Raw genomic sequence first — 18,374 nt, forward strand, 5'->3', positions numbered from 1 at the left:
GGCTATATTGAAGCAACATCTCAAGACATCAGTCAGGAAGTTAAAGCTTGGTTTCAAATGGGTCTTCCAAATGGACAATGACCCCAAGCATACTTCCAAAGTTGTGGCAAAATGGCTTAAGGACAACAAAGTCAAGGTATTGGAGTGGCCATCACATAGCCCTGACCTCAATGCCATAGAATATTTGTGGGCAGAACTGACAAAGCGTGTGCGAGCAAGAAGGCCTACAAACCTGACTCAGTTACACCAGCTCTGTCAGGAGGAATGGGCCAAAATTCACCCAACTTATTGTGGGAAGCTTGTGGAAGGCTACCCGAAATGTTTGACCCAAGTTAAACAATTCAAAGGCAATGCTACCAAATACTAATTGAGTGTATGTAAACTTCTGACCCACTGGGAATGTGATGAAATAAATAAAAGCTGAATTAAATCATTCTCTTAACTTTTATTCTGACATTTCACATTCATAAAATAAAGTGGTGATCCTAACTGACCTAAGACAGGGAATTTTTACTAGGATTAAATGTCAGAAATTGTCAAAAACTGAGTTTAAATGTATTTGGCTAAAGTGTATGTAAACTTCTGACTTCAACTATATATATATAATAATGAACACCAATTTATCTTGATTAGATAAGTATTCAATCCCCTGAGTCAATACATGTTAGAATCATCTTTGGCAGTGATTACAGCTGTGAGTCTTTATGGGAAAGTCTCTTAGAGCTTTCCACACCTGGATTACATTTGCCCATTATTCTTTTCCAAATTGTTCAAGTTCTGTCAAATTGGTTGTTGATCGTTGCTAGACAACCATTTTTATGTCTTGCCATAGATTTTCAAGCAGATTTAAGTCAAAACGGTAACTCGGCCACTCAGGAACTTTTCACTTTCTTCTTGGAAAGCAACTCCAGTGTAGATTTGGCCTTGTGGTTTAGGTTATTGTCCTGCTGAAAGGTGAATTAATCTCACAGTGTCTGGTGGAAGCAGCCTGAAACAGGTTTTCCTCTAGGATTTTATCTGTGCTTAGCTCCATTCCATTCCTTTTTTTTCCTGAAAAACTCCCCAGTCCTTAATGATTACAAGCATACACATAACATGATACAGCCACCACTATGCTTGAAAATATGGAGAGTGCTACTAGGTGATGTGTTGCATTGGTTTTCCCCAAACGTAACACTTGGTATTCAGGACAAATAGTACATTTCTTGCCACATTTCTTGCCTATTATTTAAATGCCTTGTTGCAAACAGGATGCATGTTTTGGAATATTTTTATTCTGTACAAATTTCCTTCTTTTCACTCTGTCAATTAGGTTAGTATTGTGGAGTAACTACAATGTTGTTGATCCATCCTCAGTTTTTTCCTCTCACAGCCATTAAACTCTGTAACTGTTTTAAAGTCACCATTGGCCTCATGGTGAAACCCCTGAGTGGTTTACTTCCTCTCCGGCAACTGAGTTAGGAGGACGCCTGTATCTTAGTGACTGGGTGTATTGATACATCATCCAAAGTGTAATTAATAACTTTGCCATGCTCAAAGGGATATTCATTGTCTGCTTTTTTTTGCTTTTTACCCATCTACCAATATCTACCTTTCTTTGTGAGGCATTGGAAAACCTCCCCGGTCTTTGTGGTTGAGTCTGTTTGAAATTCACTGCTCGACTGAGGGACCTTACAGATAATTGCACTTGTGGGGTATCGAGATGAGGTAGTCATTCAAAAATCATGTTAAACACTATTATTGCACACAGAGTGACTCAAACTTATGTGATTTGTTAAAAACATTTTTACTCCTGAACTTATTTAGGCTTGCCATAACAAAAGGGTTGAATACTTATTGACTCAAGACATTTCCGCTTTTCATTTTTAATTCATTTCTTAACATTTTACATTTTTTTACTTTGATGAAGGAAAAGGAAACCGCACACTGCTCTTGATAGTATCACCGATATTTAATAAGCTTACGTATCGGCCACACGGCCTTCGTCAGAGCTTTTGGGATTTTTTGAAAGTTGCACCCTTATGTAGACCTGGCTCCACCCACATCCGTTCTACACATCGAAGGGGGTTGGAGGCAAAGGAAAATAAATAAGTGCTACCAAATATAACAATGTGCATTTCATAAATATTACAAAAGTGTATAAATTAGGCGTATTGAACACTTCTGTATAATCTCAATGAGGACATAGCAAGTTCATTAGTCATTGGGTACATCATATGAAAAACGTCAGAATAATCTACAAGAGACACACATTTCATGTTCCAATTCACAGCATAACATACAAAGGCATTTCATCATTAAGTCCTTTTGGAAACAATGTCTGGAGGGTGAAAATCCAAAAACATTCTCTTTTACTCAGAGTATTATTAATATCACCTCCCCTGTCTGATATCTTAACTTTCTCTATGCCACAAAATCTAAAGGTGGAAATGTCATGCTTCATGTCATTGAAATGTACAGCGACTGGATAATCCCTGTCGTTTCTCCTGATTGAACTTTTATGTTCACTAATTCTCTGTTTGAGAGAGCGGGTGGTTTTACCGACATAACAGAGCCCACATGGACATTTAATAATGTAAATAACATGGGTGGTGGAACACGTAATAATGTCATTTATTTGGAACCTTTTTCCTGTGTGTGGGTGACAGAAATATTGACACTTCATCATATTGTTGCACTGTGCGCATCCTCTGCATTTATAGCTACCATTTGGTAGAGGGCGTAAAAGTGCTTGGCTAATTTTCTTAAGTGGCTGGCAGTCGGCATGAACCAATTTATCGCGTAAATTGCGACCTCTCCTATACACAATATGTGGTGGATATTTAAATTCAGCCGGCAAAGCTGGGTCCGATGATAAAATATGCCAGTGTTTACATTTTTTTACTTTGACATTATGGGGTATTGTGGGTAGGCCAGTGACAAAAAAGCTATAGAGCTAGCGCATTTATCACGTCTTCCATCTAAATAACACGGATTAATGCTAAAGTAACCAAATTATCATGTCTGCCAGCTGTTGGTAGCTCTGCTGGTGCTGTCATACTACACCTACAGTACATTTGGAAAGTATTCAGACCCCTTCCTTTTTCCACATTTTATTAAGTTACAGACTTATTCTAAAATGGATTAAATAAAAAAATGTACTGGTTTAGCCTGCCAAAAAATGTACTGGTTTAGCCCGCCATCCACACACATAGCTAGACACACACACAGTTTCGGCCCCGGCCGCAAGCCTCTATAGAGAAACATTGACCTCCATCGCGACCAAAACTACTCTTTTCCTATAGGCTTGTACTACAGTGCATTCGGAAAGTATTCAGACCATTTTCTTCACATTTTGTTACGTTACAGCCTTATTCTAAAATGTATTAACTTGTTAGTTTTCTTCATTAATCTACACACAATACCCCATGATGGCAAATTGAAACATGTTTGTTGAAATTTTGGCAAATGTTTTTTTTTAAAGAAAAAACACTGAAAAACCTTATTTACATAAGTATTCAAATTCAAATCAAAATTAAGCTCAGGTGCATCCTGTTTCCATTGATCATCCTTGATATGTTTCTACAACTTGATTGGAGTACACCTGTGGTAAATTCAATTGATTGGACATGATTTGCAAAACCACACACCTGTCTATATAAGGTCCCACAGTTGAATGTGCATGTCAGAGCAAAAACCAAGCCATGAGGTTGAAGGAATTGTCCGTAGAGCTCCGAAACAGGATTCCTGCAGCATTGAAGGTCCCCAAGAACACAATGGCCTCCACAGGGGCGGCAGGTAGCCTAGTGGTTAGAGTGTTGGACTAGTAACCGAAAGGTTGCAAGATCGAATCCCCGAGCTGATATCTGTCGTTCTGCCCTTGAACAAGGCACTGTTCCTAGGCCATCATTGAAAATAAGAATTTGTTCTTAACTGACTGAAATTGGCAGAAACCTTAAATTTTTGTTAATCTAACTGGACTGTCCAATTTACTGTAGCTATTACACTGAAAGAATACCATGCTATTGTTTGAGGAGAGTGCACAGTTATGAACTTTAACATTTATTAAGTAACCAATTAGGCACATTTGGGCAGTCTTGATACAAAATTTTAACAAATTCAATGGTTCATTGGATCGGTCTCAAACTTTGCATATTCACTGCTGCCATCTAGTGGCCAACATCTAAATTGCTCCTGGGCTGGAATAATGCATTATGGCCTTTCTCTTGCATTTAAAAGATGATGGTACAAAACAAAACAAAAAATCTTTGTATTATCTTTTACCAGATCTAATGTGTTATATTCTCCAACATTAATTTAACATTTCCACAAACTTCAAAGTGTTTCCTTTCAAATGGTATCAAGGTCAGGCCTCAAGTCCTGAGCTACAGCCAGTTAGATTTGGGAATGTCATTTTAGGCAAAAATTGGAAAAAAAGGGTCCGATCCTTATGGAACAAGTTTGAAACCACCAAGACTCTTCCTAGAGCTGGCTGCCCGGACAAACTGAGCAATCAAGGGAGAAGGGCCTTGGTCAGGGAGGTGACCAAGAACCCGATGGTCACTCTGACAGAGCTCCAGAGTTCCACTGTGGAGATGGGAGAAACTTCCAGAAGGACAACTATCTCTGCAGCACTCTACCAATTAGGCCTTTATGGTAGAGTGTCCAGGCGGAACCCATTCCTCAGTAAAAGGAACATATCAGCCGACTTGGAGTTTGCCAAAAGGCACCTAAAGGATTCACAGACCATGAGAAACAAGATTCTCTGGTCTGATGAAAACAAGATTAAACTCTTTGGTCTGAATGTCAAGCGTCACGTCTTGAGGAAACATGACACCGTCCCTACGGTGAAGCACGGTGGTGGCAGCGTCATGCTGTGGGGATGTTTTTCAGCGGCAGGGACTGGGAGACTAGAGCAGGATCGAGGGAAAGATGAAGTGAGAAAAGTACAGAGAGGGGTGCAGCGACGCTCTCCATCCAACCTGACGGAGCTTGAGAGAATCTGCAGAGAAGAATGGGAGAAACTCCCCAAATACATGTGTGCCACGCTTGTAGCGTCATACCCAAGAAGACTCAAGGTCGTAATCGCTGCCAAAGGTTCTTCAACAAAGTACTGAGTAAAGGGTCTGAATACTTATGTAAATGCTAACATTTCTATAAACCTGTTTTTGCCTTGTCATTATGGGGTATTGTGTGTAGATTAATGAAGAAAACTAACAATTTAATACATTTTGTTACATTACAGCCTTATTCTAAAATGTGAAAAAAGGGGTCTGAATTCTTTCCGAATGCACTGCAGTACAAGCCAATAGGAAAATAGTAGTTTTGGTCGCGATGGAGGTCAATGTTTCTCTATAGAGGCTTGTGGCCGGGGCCGAAACTGTGTGTGTGTCTAGCTATGTGTGTGGATGGCGGGCTAAAGCAAAATGCGAAGCTTTGACCATGTATTTGATCGATCATGGATCTGGTGGCATTTAGGAGAAAGGAGCCAGGTTTTCTTTAGAGGTGTGAATTGTGGATTTTGCTCAATCGGAAAATGTATTTCTGTAGCTTGCCTCATGAGTTGTCTTTTGGGAGCCGCTGGCTGTCTCTATGTGTGTGTGAGTGGCTGGTTGGTTGGATGGTGTCTGTGGCGCCAGGGGAATTTTTAATAGAGCCTGCCTGCGGGCTAAATTGAAATGCAACGCTTTGGTCATGGATCTGATCACGAATCTGGGAGGGTCGGATTGTGGATTTTGTTCTATGGGAAAGTTACTTTTTGATCTTAGGATCAATGTTGTCACAGTTGCTTCTTGTTGAAGAGGCATCAGCTAACGTTAGCTTGCTATAGCTAGCTTTACTGTTCCTCTGATTCTGAATTATTTTTTGTTTCTTTCTAGCTGGCAAAATTAGTTAGCTAGATTGTTTGTGTATTGCCATATGTCGATAACATAGCCACATTTGTCACAAGTATGGACTAGTAAATATCCTACAGCTAGTCAGCTAGACAATGATAGCCGCAAGCTAAAACCGGCGATAGTGGGAGGAGAGAATTCACTTTCATCTGCTACTGGCTTGATAATGTTCACTCAAATACATTTTTCACTCAATGTAATTGACGAAATTAGATTGGATTCTATTGAGATGGTAATTGTATCAATATGATGTGAATATTGTAGAAACACCCTCCCAGCCGTTTTCCATACTAAAACTAGTACAACTTGGTGAGCACAAGCTTACCATGTACAGTAGGCTTACCGTGTGACACCATACCCCCACACCAAACGCGATCACGACACGCAGGTTGAAATATCAAAACAAACTCTGAACCAATTATATTTTTTTATTTTTTTATTTCACCTTTATTTAACCAGGTAGGCTAGTTGAGAACAAGTTCTCATTTGCAACTGCGACCTGGCCAAGATAAAGCATAGCAATTCGACACATACAACACAGAGTTACACATGGAATAAACAAAACATACAGTCAATAATACAGTACAAAAAAGAAAACAAAAAGTCTATATACAGTGAGTGCAAATGAGTGGGTGCTACGAGTGGGTGCTGCTATGGTGACCAGTGAGCTGAGATAAGGCGGTGCTTTACCTAGCAGAGACTTGTAGATAACCTGTAGCCAGTGGGTTTGGCGACGAGTATGAAGCGAGGTCCAACCAACGAGAGCGTACAGGTTGCAGTGGTGGGTAGTAAATGGGGCTTTGGTGACAAAACGGATGGCACTGTGATAGACTGCATCCAATTTGTTGAGTAGAGTGTTGTTGAGTAGAGGCTATTTTATAGATGACATCGCGGAAGTCGAGGATCGGTAGGATGGTCAGTTTTACGAGGGTATGTTTGACAGCATGAGTGAAGGACGCTTTGTTGCGATATAGGAAGCCGATTCTAGATTTAATTTTGGATTGGAGATGCTTAATGTGACTCTGGAAGGAGAGTTTACAGTCTAACCAGACACATAGGTATTTGTAGTTGTCCACATATTCTAAGTCAGAGCCGTCCAGAGTAGTGATGCTGGACGGGCGGGCAGGTGCGGGCAGCGATAAATTGAATAGCATGCATTTAGTTATACTTGTACTTAAGAGCAGTTGAGGCCACGGAAGGAGAGTTGTATGGCATTGAAGCTTGTCTGGAGGTTAGTTAACACAGTGTCCAAAGAGGGGCCAGAAGTATACAGAATGGTGTCATCTGCGTAGAGGTGGATCAGAGAATCATCAGCAGCAAGAGCGACATCATTGACGTATACAGAGAAGAGAGTCGGCCCGAGAATTGAACCCTGTGTCACCCCCATAGAGACTGCCAGAGGTCCGGACAACAGGCCCTCCGATTTGACACACTGAACTCTATCAGAGAAGTAGTTGGTAAATCAGGCAAGGCAGTCATTTGAGAAACCAAGGCTGTCGAGTCTGCCGATAAGAATGTGGTGATTGACAGAGTCGAAAGCCTTGGCCAGGTCGATGAATACGGCTGTGCAGTAATGTCTCTTATCGATGGCGGTTATGATATCATTTAGGACCTTGAGCATGGCTGAGGTGCACCCATGACCAGCTCTGAATCCAGATTGCATAGCGGAGAAGGTACGGTGGGATTCGAAATGGTCAGTAATCTGTTTGTTAGATATAGGTCTGTAGCAGTTTGGGTCTAGAGTGTCACCCCCTTTGAAGAAGGGGATGACCGCTGCAGCTTTCCAATCTTTGGGAATCTCAGACGATACGAAAGAGAGGTTGAACAGGCTAGTAATAGGGGTTGCAACAATTTCGGCAGATGATTTTAAAAAGAGAGGGTCCAGATTGTCAAGCCCTGCTGATTTGTAGGGGTCCATATTTTGCAGCTCTTTCAGAACATCAGCTATCTGGATTTGGGTGAAGGAGAAATGGTGGGGGCTTGGGCGGGTTGCTGTGTAGGGTCCCGGGCAGTTGACCGGGGTAGGGGTAGCCAGGTGGAAAGCATGGCCAGCCGTAGAGAAATGCTTGTTGAAATTCTCAATTATTGTGGATTTATCGGTGGTAACAGTATTTCCTAGCCTCGGAGCAGTGGGCAGCTGGGAGGAGGTGCTCTTATTCTCCATGGACTTTACAGTGTCCCAGAACTTTTTTGAGTTTGTACTACAGGATGCAAATTTCTGTTTGAAAAAGCTAGCCTTAGCTTTCCTAACTGCCTGTGTATATTTGTTCCTAACTTCCCTGAAAAGTTGCATATCACGGGGGCTATTCGATGCTAATGCAGAACGCCACAGGATGTTTTTGTGCTGGTCAAGGGCAGACAGGTCTGAAGTGAACCAAGGACTATATCTATTCCTAGTTCAACATTTTTTGAATGGGGCATGCTTATTTAAGATTGTGAGGAAGGCACTTTTAAAGAATAACCAGGCATCCTCTACTGATGGGATGAGGTCAATGTCATTCCAGGATACCCCGGCCAGGCCGATTAGAAAGGCCTGCTCACAGAAGTGTTTTAGGGAGCGTTTGACAGTGATGAGGGGTGGTCGTTTGATCGCAAACCCATTACGGATGCAGGCAATGAGGCAGTGATCGCTGAGATCTTGAATGAAAACAGCAGAGGTGTATTTGGAGGGCGAGTTAGTTAGGATGATATCTATGAGGGTGCCAGTGTTTACGGATTTGGGGTTGTACCAAATCCGAAGCTTGAGGGCTTCAAGCTTAGATTGTAGGATGGCCGGGGTGTTAAGCATGTCCCAGTTTAGGTCACCTAGTAGCACGAGCTCAGAAGATAGATGGGGGGCAATCAATTCACATATGGTGTCCAGGGCACAGCTGGGGCAGAGGGTGGTCTATAGCAAGCGGCAACAGTGAGAGACTTGTTTCTGGAGAGGTGGATTTTTAGAAGTAGAAGCTCGAATTGTTTGGGTACAGACCTTGATAGTAAGACAGAACTGTATCTCTGCAGTATATTGCAACTCCGCCCCCTTTGGCAGTTCTATCTTGGCGGAAAATTTTATAATTAGGGATGGAGATTTCAGGGTTTTTGGTGGTCTTCCTAAGCCAGGATTCAGACACGGCTAAGACATCCGGGTTGGCAGAGTGTGCTAAAGCAGTGAATAAAACATACTTAGGGAGTAGGCTTCTAATGTTAACATGCATGAAACCAAGGCTTTTACGGTTACAGAAGTCAACAAATGAGAACACCTGGGGAGTGGGAGTGAGCTAGGCACTGCAGGGCCTGGATTAACCTCTACATCACCAGAGGAACAGAGGAGAAGTAGGATAAGGGTACGGCTAAAGGCTATACGAACTGTCCGTCTAGCACGTTCGGAACAGAGAGTAAAAGGAGCAGGTTTCTGGGCACGATAGCATAGATTCAAGGCATAGTGTACAGACAAAGGTAAGGTAGGATGTGAGTACATTGGAGGTAAACCTAGGCATTGAGTGATGATGAGAGAGATATAGTCTCTAGAGATGTTTAAACCAGGTGATGTCATCGCATATGTAGGAGGTGGAACAACATGGTTGGTTAAGGCATATTGAGATAGGCTAGAGGCGCTACAGTGAAATAAGACAGTAATCACTAACCAGGACAGTAATGGAGAGGCATATTGATATTAGAGAGAAGCATGCGTAGCCAAGTGATCATATGGTGCCAGTGAGTGGTGGGCTGGCTGGGGTCACGGCGATTCAGACAGTTAGCAGGCCGGGGCTAATAAGCTAGCAGTTAGTAGGCCGGGGCTAACAAGCTAGCAGTTAGCAGACCGGGGCTAGCAAGCTAGCAGTTAGCAGACCGGGGCTAGCAAGCTAGCAGTTAGCAGACTGGGGGAAGCAAGCTAACAGTTAGCAGACCGGGTCTTGCAAGCTAGCAGTTAGCAGACCGGGTCTAGCAAGTTAGCAGACTGGGGCTAGCAAGTTAGCAGAAGGGCCTTTGGGGGACGTCGCGATGGAGGTAAGTCTGTTTTTGCCTCTTCATGCGGTGACGTCGATAGACCAGTCGTGGATTAGTAGGGTCCCAAGTAGCTCTAGGTAGCTAGCAGGCCGCGGTTAGCAGAATGGTCTTTCAGCGGACGTCGCGCCTGAGGGGCCTGTTGGAATCCTCGGGCAGTTTATGTCGGTATTCCAGTCGTAGAGGATCGGCGGGGTTCCGTGCCCCGTACTGGCAGTAGGAGGGGTCCGGATATTGTAGCCCAGGGGTGGGCTTCGGTGGTAGCCCAGGAGCCCTAGTCGGGCTAGCTTCAGGCTAATTGGTTCTTGCTCCGGGATGGAAACGCTAGCCAGGAGTAGTCACCCGGGATTGCGGTTAGCTAGTTGCGAAGATCCAGATGAAAATGTTCAGAGTTTGCGGTAGGAATCCGGGGATATGGAGAGAAAAATATAGATCTGTTATGCTCTGGTTTGAGTCACGATTGTACGAACTGGCGAGAGCTTTCCGAGCTAAAGGTTAGCTGATGACTGCTAGCAGTGGTTTGCTGACTGATAGCTGGTAGCTAGTTAGCTGAGTAGCTTCAGATGAGGGATTCCAGAACCGAAGTAAATAGAAATACTTTAGAAAAAAACAGATCCACGCCACATTGGGTGAGACAGGTTGCAGGAAGTTTAGAAGTTGAGGTTTAGGAAAATATTTTTAAAAGATATGCGAAGAAAAATATATACAAATAAATATACAAGGGACACGACAGGACAAAGACAAAGACGTCTGACTGCTACGCCATCTTGGATTAAGCATTAAACATTTATGGCAATTTAGCTAGCTAGCTTGCAGTTGCTAGCTAATTTGTCCTGGGACATAAACGTTCAGTTGTTATTTTATCTGAAATGCACAAGGTCCTCTACTCCGATAATTAATCCACACATTAGACGGTCAACCGTTTCTAGTCATCTCTCCTCCTTCCAGGCTTTTTCTTCTTTGGACTTTATATGGCGATTGGCATCTAACTTTCATAATAAGGTGTATTACCACAACCGACCGACCTCAGTTCATCTTTCAATCACCCACATGGGTATAACCAATGAGGAGATGGCACGTGGGTATATGCTTCTATAAACCAATGAGGAGATGGGAGAGGCAGGACTTGCACCGCGTTCAGTGTCACAAATAGAGCTGACTTCTAGGCGCGCGCGAGCAGTGTGGATGCAATGATTGAATAACATGTATGTGTACATTTATTTTGCGACGCAAGCGGTGTGGTCAGCATGTGAGTCATCAAAAATACAATCTTGCGTTCGGGCATTTTCAGCAGTCTTCCTGGTTTTTATATGCAGGTAGCATAAATTGTGCAATTGTAAACTAACAAATAATTTTTCAAGTTAGAACCCATGTATATTTAAGCAATAAGGCACGGGGGGATGTTGTATATGGCCAATACACCACGGCTAAGGGCTGTTTTTCCGCACGACGCAACATGGAGTGCCTGGATACATCCCTTAGCGTTGGTATATTGGCCATATACCACAAACCCCCTGAGGTGCCTTATTGCTATTATAAGCTGGTTACAAATGCAATTAGAACAGTACAAATACATGTTTTGTCATACCCGTGGTATACGGTCTGATATACCACGGCTTTCAGCCAATCAGCATTTGAAACACCCAGTTTATAATAGTTAACATACAGCACCAACTACATAAATATATGATAGGGTCTATTACCTGCTACCTGGATTTTAATGGAGTGTGGCAGTGTGCGGTAGAGGTGCAGGTAGGTAGGTAGGAGAAGGGGAGAAGGAGAAGGGAGGATGGGGAAGGGAGGGGGAGGAGGGGAGGAGAGGATGAGGGGAGCCAAGGTGCTGACAAACAGGGAGAGAGGAATGGAGAAACGGAGGGAGTACTGTAATGCATCACCCAGCAGCTGTATGGGCGTCCATGCCTCACTCAGCCTGCTCTTCTCTGCATGTTGTCCCTCCTCCCATCTAATGAAAACTAACTATGCCACATTACAAGAACCAAAAATGTAAACGTGGAGACATTGCACCAAAGAATAGTGCACAGTAGCATGGCTGTTTTAAACCAGCCTTACAGGCCAACAAAACATCCAGAGAGGACGTGATGGGGAGATTTTAATCGTAAGAGTAGACGCTGCTATTGTGGGGCTGGAATTATGTCTGCAAGGTCACACACCATAACAGTTTCAAAGAATAATCACATTTTCAAAAACACGCTAATCCTTTGTCTGCTTGCAGCGATAGTGATACATTTAATTGATGTTGGTTTTTCCAGCAGCAGCAACACTTCAGCTCCACTATAATGGCCCTGCTACACTACAGCCATCAGGCGTCCAGCGTTGCCGTCAGACATCAGCCGTTGAAGGAATGGTTCCTTTGAAATCAATGAAAGCTGCTATACTTGACTTCATAAATGTTAGTAAAATAACCAGTGGTGTCTAGTGGAGACCATATGCAACCAAAATATACTTTATTTCTCATTATTTCAATTCACAAGATAGAATTAACGTGCGTGTCAGCCATCAAGAATGGAACCTCTGCGATTATTGAGCTTGGACGCTGCCATTAGACGTGACGCAACACGAGTGCAACATGGGCAGTGAAGCAGCTTTCATTGATTTCAAAGGAAGCATTTCTTCAACAGCTGACGGCAATGACGGACGCACTTATGGCTATAGTGTAGCCGGGCCGTAACAGCAACAGTAGCAGAAACCATAGCAACCATAGCAGAAGCAACAACTGCAGTAGCAACAGTAGGCGCAACATTAGCAGCAACAGAAGCAGCAGAAGCAACAACTGCAATAGCAGTAGCAACAGTAGCAGCAACAATAGGAACAACTGTATTAGCAACAGTAGCAGCAACCATAGGAGAAGCAACAACTGCAGTAGCAACAGTAGCAGCAACCATAGCAGAAGCAACAACTGCAGTAGCAACAGTCGCAGCAACCGTAGCAGCAACCATAGTAGAAGCAACAACTGCAGTAGCAACAGTAGCAACAACCTGAGCAGAAGCAACAACTGCAGTAGCAACAGTAGCAGCAACCATAGCAGAAGCAACAACTGCAGTAGCAACAGTCACAGCAACCATAGTAGAAGCAACAACTGCAGTAGCAACAGTAGCAGCAACAGCAGTAGCAACAGTAGCAACAGCTGCTGTAGAAACAACTGCACTAGCAACAGTAGCAGCAACAGCAGTAGCAACAGCTGCTGTAGAAACAACTGCAGTAGCAACAGTAGCAGCAACAGCAACGGTAGCAGTTGGCTAGCTGTGTTTAGATGCAAACTTTAGGATCGTCACTTTAAACACGTCGTTAGACCTAGTATAAACCAGCGGTGGGCTGGGTTTTACTGAATCATTCTGACAAAGGCATTCCTCTGCAGCAGCTGCTCCTGCTCCTGGAGTGTCCAGACAGATTATGGAGTCACATTCAGCAAGGCCAAACGTGTAGGGAAGTAACAGGGAATACTACGACAATAACACTGTGGTAACTACTGCTTTAACAACAAACTGCTACTGCTATTGAGAAATGACAGAGGCTCTCATTTCCTCAAATAAGAACAGCCATGTTTTAAACTACTTATCCATTGTCTAAGTCTAGACATAATTGGGAGATGGTTCTTTCACTATGAGTTATAGGGTTGTTCCACCAATTTGGTGCCTTTTCACCTCATTTTAACATTCTGCCATAAAGAGCACATATTCAACTTCATAAAAATCTAGTTTTCCCATCTAAAAAGGTTATTAAATGAAAAACTAACTACAGTAAGTGCATACTAAGTTCGAAATAAAGTAACATGGTTGACCGTAACAGGGTTGACGATTTCATCTTAAATCAGCCATGAATCCGCTTCTGACAGGGGGAATGGAAGTGTGTTGTGTGCAACAGGGTGAGGCAACTGAAAGCTTCACAGAAATGTTTAATTGTTCAAATATTTATCTATGGGTAACGGGGTTGACATGTTACGGCACTGCTACGCTATAGTCTTCAGGCATCCAGCATTGCCGTCAGACATCAGCAGTTGAGGGACTGCTTCCTTTGAAGTCAATGAAAGCTACTATACTGCGCTCACGTTTCATCACGTTCATCAATGCCAGCGTCCAAGCTCATGAATTGCAGAGGTTACAATTTTGAAGGCTGGCAGATTGCGCGATCATTCTATCTTGCGAATTGAAATAATGAGAAATCAAGTTAATTCTGGCTGCATATGGCCTCCACTAGACATCCCAAGTGATTTTACTAAGATTTATGAAGTCAAGGAGCTACCAGCAAGCAGAAACTCTAGCTAGCAAGCTATCTACATTGGCTTAATGTAAGCAAAAGCAACATGTGTAATTTAGAGGATAATTTAGTACTAACACTAGCAACAATTTAAGAGTGCTTAAGAAAAACTGGACCAAAGCTATTGTACTAACGCATAATCAATGAATATGGTACAGTACAGTAGGGGAAAATATAATAAATATGCTCTTCCTCTCTGCTCCTCTCCGCTCTCAAAACAACGCACTCTCTGTAACATGCTGACTAGACCAGGTACGCTCATGCGCCATCGCACGCATGTTGATTTTGTTCATACACACCAGACGCAGGTAGTTATTTTACCTGAAATGCACAAGGTCCTTTTTTCTGGATCTTTGTTGAATTTTGACCCATTTTGAGTCACACAAAATCGTGTGTTCTCTACTCCGACAATTATTTCACAGATAACACTTCAATGAAGTGTTGCCCACTCAGTTCTCCACTACAAAACACCAGCAAATGCCCAAAACGAGCTCACCTGCTTTTACACTATGATTTAACTATGAGATAGATGTTCAATGTTCCTTTTGAAAACAAATATGTTAAAAGGAATAGTTTCACCATAATAAAACAAGGAACAGATGTACACTACATTAACAAAAGTGTGTGGACACCTGCTCGTCGAACATCTCATTCCAAAATCATGGGCATTAAAATGGAGTTGGTCCCCCCTTTGCTGCTATAACAGCCTCCACTCTTCTAGGAATGCTTTCCACTAGATGTCGGAACATTGCTGCGGGGACTTGCTTCCATTCAGCCACAAGAGCATTAGTGAGGTCGGGCACTGATGTTGGGCGATTAGGCCTGGCTCGCAGTCAATGTTCCAATTCATCCCAAAGTTGTTTGATGGGGTTGAGGTCTGGGCTCTGTGCAGGCCAGTCAAGTTCTTCCACACTGATTTTGACAAACTATTTCTGTATGGACCTCGCTTTGTGCATGGGGGCATTGTCATGCTCAAACAGGAAAGGACCTTCCAGAAACTGTGCCACAAAGTTGGAAGTACAGAATCGTCTAGAATGCCATTGTATGCTGTAGCGTTAAGAATCCCCTTCACTGGAACTAAGGGGTCTAGCCCGAACCATGAAAAACAGCCCCAGACCATTATTCCTTCTCCATCAAACTTTACAGTTGGCACTATGCATTGGGGCAGGTAGCTTTCTCCTGGCATCCACCAAACCCAGATTCGTCTTTAGGACTGCCAGATGGTGAAGCGTGATTCATCACTCCAGAGAATGCGTTTCCACTGCTCCAGAGTCCAATGGGGGCAAGATTTACACCACTTCAGCCACAGCTTGGCATTACGCAGGGTGATCTTAGGCTTGTGTGCGCCCGCTCAGACATGGAAACCCATTTCATGAAGCTCCCAACAAATAGTTATTGTGCTGATGTTGCTTCCAGAGGCAGTTTGGAACTCGATAGTAAGTGTTGCAACCGAGGACAGACGATTTTTATGTGCTACGCGCTTCAACACTCGGCAGTTGGACGAACTGACTTCGGGGCAAAAAAGTACACACCAAAAAAAAAGAAGGGGGGTAAACATAGTTATCTTCTAGTAATTTCTTATTTTTCTGAGGACTTTATATGGTGATTGGCAACCGGGGAAGCTCTAGCAGGGTTGAAATTTGACGAACTGAAATCGGGGCAAAAAAGTACACACCCCCCAAAAAAAGGGAAAAACACTTGTTGGAAAAGGGGCACCCTATGACGGTGCCACATTGAAAGACACTGAGCTCTTCAATAAGGCCATTATATTGCCAATGTTTGTTTATGGAGATTGCATGGCTGTGTACTCGATTTTATACACCTGTCAGCAACAGGTGTGTCAGAAATAGCCGAATCCACTAATTTGAAGGGGTGTCCACATACTTTTGTATATATAGCGTACGTGAATCACTATTCACTTGAAATAAATAATAATCTTCAGAAATGACTTTCTCAAAGAAACAAAAAAACTAGGGTTTAACAATGATGGTGAAAATCTTGGGGTTGAGTGGGTTAAAATCTTCCTTGAAGTCACAGAGGGCCCATGGAGGGGCATGTCAAAATGCTGAATTTTGGTGCTAGTAAGACTTTATTCAAAAAATATGGAAATGTCTGCTCTACACAAAATTATAACCAACATTTTTGCAGCATTACCGCAAAAATGGAAGAGGCAAGTGGAAGTCTGTCGGCCCTGCATTAAAGACCAAAATTGTTTCATTTAAGGACCAAAACATTTACAGCTGTGCCATATAGATTGCAAAATAGTTGGGAAGAGATTTTCAATGTGCCGATTCCATGGCACATGGTTTATGAACTGTTGCACAAAAGAACGCTTGATTCAAAACTTAGAGTTTTTCAATTTCAATTATTATACAAAATTCTTGCAACCAATATAATGTTGTATATATGGAGGATACAACCATCTCAGCTGGAAGAGACAGAATCATTAGATAATTTGTTTTGGTACTGTCCATACAGTATGTAGCTTGTTTTTGGTCGCAGGTTTAGGAACGGCTGAAGAATTGCAACATTTACCTGGAGCTAGCACTGCTGGGTGATTTAAAAGTCATAGTCAATCGATCAATAATATAATAATACTCTTAGTAAAAATGTTCATCTTTAATTTACAATCTGTAGAATCTATGAGAATAGAAAGGTTCAGAACTTTTGTGAAACATCACAGCACAGTGGAAAAATATATGGCAAATAGAAATCAAAACTTGATGGTGTTCACTGTTCAGAGAGATGGGAGGGGTTGTGTGGAGCTGAAGGATGGGACTAAAAACAAACAAAAGACAACTATTGTAAAATATACTGTGTCTGTAAAATGTATATGGTATGTATAAGCTGGAAGTAGAAGCCTAAGAGTTGTTGTCCATGAGTTTACTCCAATTAGAGGAGGGATGGTAGGGTTAGGATAAAATAATAAAGGAAAATATATACAAAAAATATACAAAAACGTTATTAATATTCATAATCTGATTGATTCAATTCTCCATGTGGTCTATATTAAAGGGCACCTCATTTAATATAACAGGCTTTTACGATTCAATATTGGTGAACAATTTATACTTAAAATATCAAAGGCACTAATTTCATGGAATGGCCCCATAGCAGTAAAGGCTATAAGGGAATGTGGTAGTTGTGTGGTTCATGCCCTTAATGAGGCTGAACCTTGACTCGCCTGTAGGCCTCACTGCTGGGTCTCTTGGTTCCTGCCTTTGGTCGGCTTGTCCTCAGTTCCCCAGTCATGGTCCTATCTGAAACACAATACAACGATGGCTATAAAGTCACATTAATTTAGAGGTTTAGTAATGTCAGGTGTTAGGACAGCTGTGACCTCGTAAAGCAAACCCCTGGGGAAACTGGAATAGAGTTAGACAGGTGAGCAGAGTGGGCTGCCAGATGCACACAAACACACACATACACTCCCAGAAGGACAAATTAACGAGAGGACTCTGAGCATAATTGCCCTCCGTCTGCCAGAGTCAAATTAATAGCCTCTCACAGTTGTGTTGCTTCATTCCTTCCAACATGTACCTGTCTGTCAACGCAGAGTTCTCTCTCTCTCAAAGGGCATGGGACACCCTACTTCCTTTATTTCTTTTCTACTGGCACTATAGCGCTCCATACTCCCTCACCTTCACCCAGGGGCCTGACTGACAGGCAGCCGGCCCTCTCTCTACTTCCTCCCTGTTGCCCTACCTGTCCGTCCAGCAACCCTTGTCAGTCCAAACAAAAGGTGGAATTCAATCAAACATACACATTGCAGTATATATGTTTATTGTTCGAATTTGATAGTTTGACATTGATATCTACTTAGGTCTCAACTATCTACTTAGGACTGCACATCTCTGTCCAAATGGCAGGCAGCAGCACACAGCCCAATAGCAGTCGTAAATCAGACTCCGGCACAGCACACAGCCCAATGTTGAACAGCAGTCGTACATCAGACTCTGGCACAGCACACAGCCCAATGTTGAACAGCAGTCGTACTATACATCAGACTCTGGCAGCGGCCCAAAGCCCACCCTTACAGAAATGACACCCCATGACAGCCTTGTTTATGACAGAAAGGCACTCTTCTGTTTGTGGTGCATTAATGTTTTAGTGCAGGGTTTATGAGCACCATCGCCTGCCATTTGTTAGCTGCTGCCATGGCACTTTTAATCGCCCAACCCCGGAGATCGATATCGCTGTCAGGTCACGGGAATGCTCACAGCTTGGTAATGGGTAATT

General features: G+C 42.8%; 1 protein-coding gene across 4 annotated transcripts in view; it reads right to left on the reverse strand.

The window, feature by feature from the left end:
- Positions 1-18,374, reverse strand: part of LOC139578244 (RNA-binding Raly-like protein) — a 60,651-nt gene that overhangs the window by 40,401 nt on the left and 1,876 nt on the right. For 2 of the 4 annotated variants that reach the window (XM_071405595.1, XM_071405593.1), the window contains exon 2: positions 17,320-17,391. In XM_071405595.1, coding sequence (XP_071261696.1) covers positions 17,320-17,387 — 68 coding nt within the window. In that variant the 5' untranslated portion in view covers positions 17,388-17,391. Of the gene's footprint in view, positions 1-17,319; positions 17,396-18,374 lie in introns of all 4 variants that reach the window. The other 2 variants (XM_071405594.1, XM_071405592.1) reach the window with 1 other exon arrangement.

The sequence above is a fragment of the Salvelinus alpinus genome, chromosome 6, assembly GCF_045679555.1.
Source record: "Salvelinus alpinus chromosome 6, SLU_Salpinus.1, whole genome shotgun sequence".
Classification (NCBI taxonomy): Eukaryota; Metazoa; Chordata; class Actinopteri; order Salmoniformes; family Salmonidae; genus Salvelinus; species Salvelinus alpinus.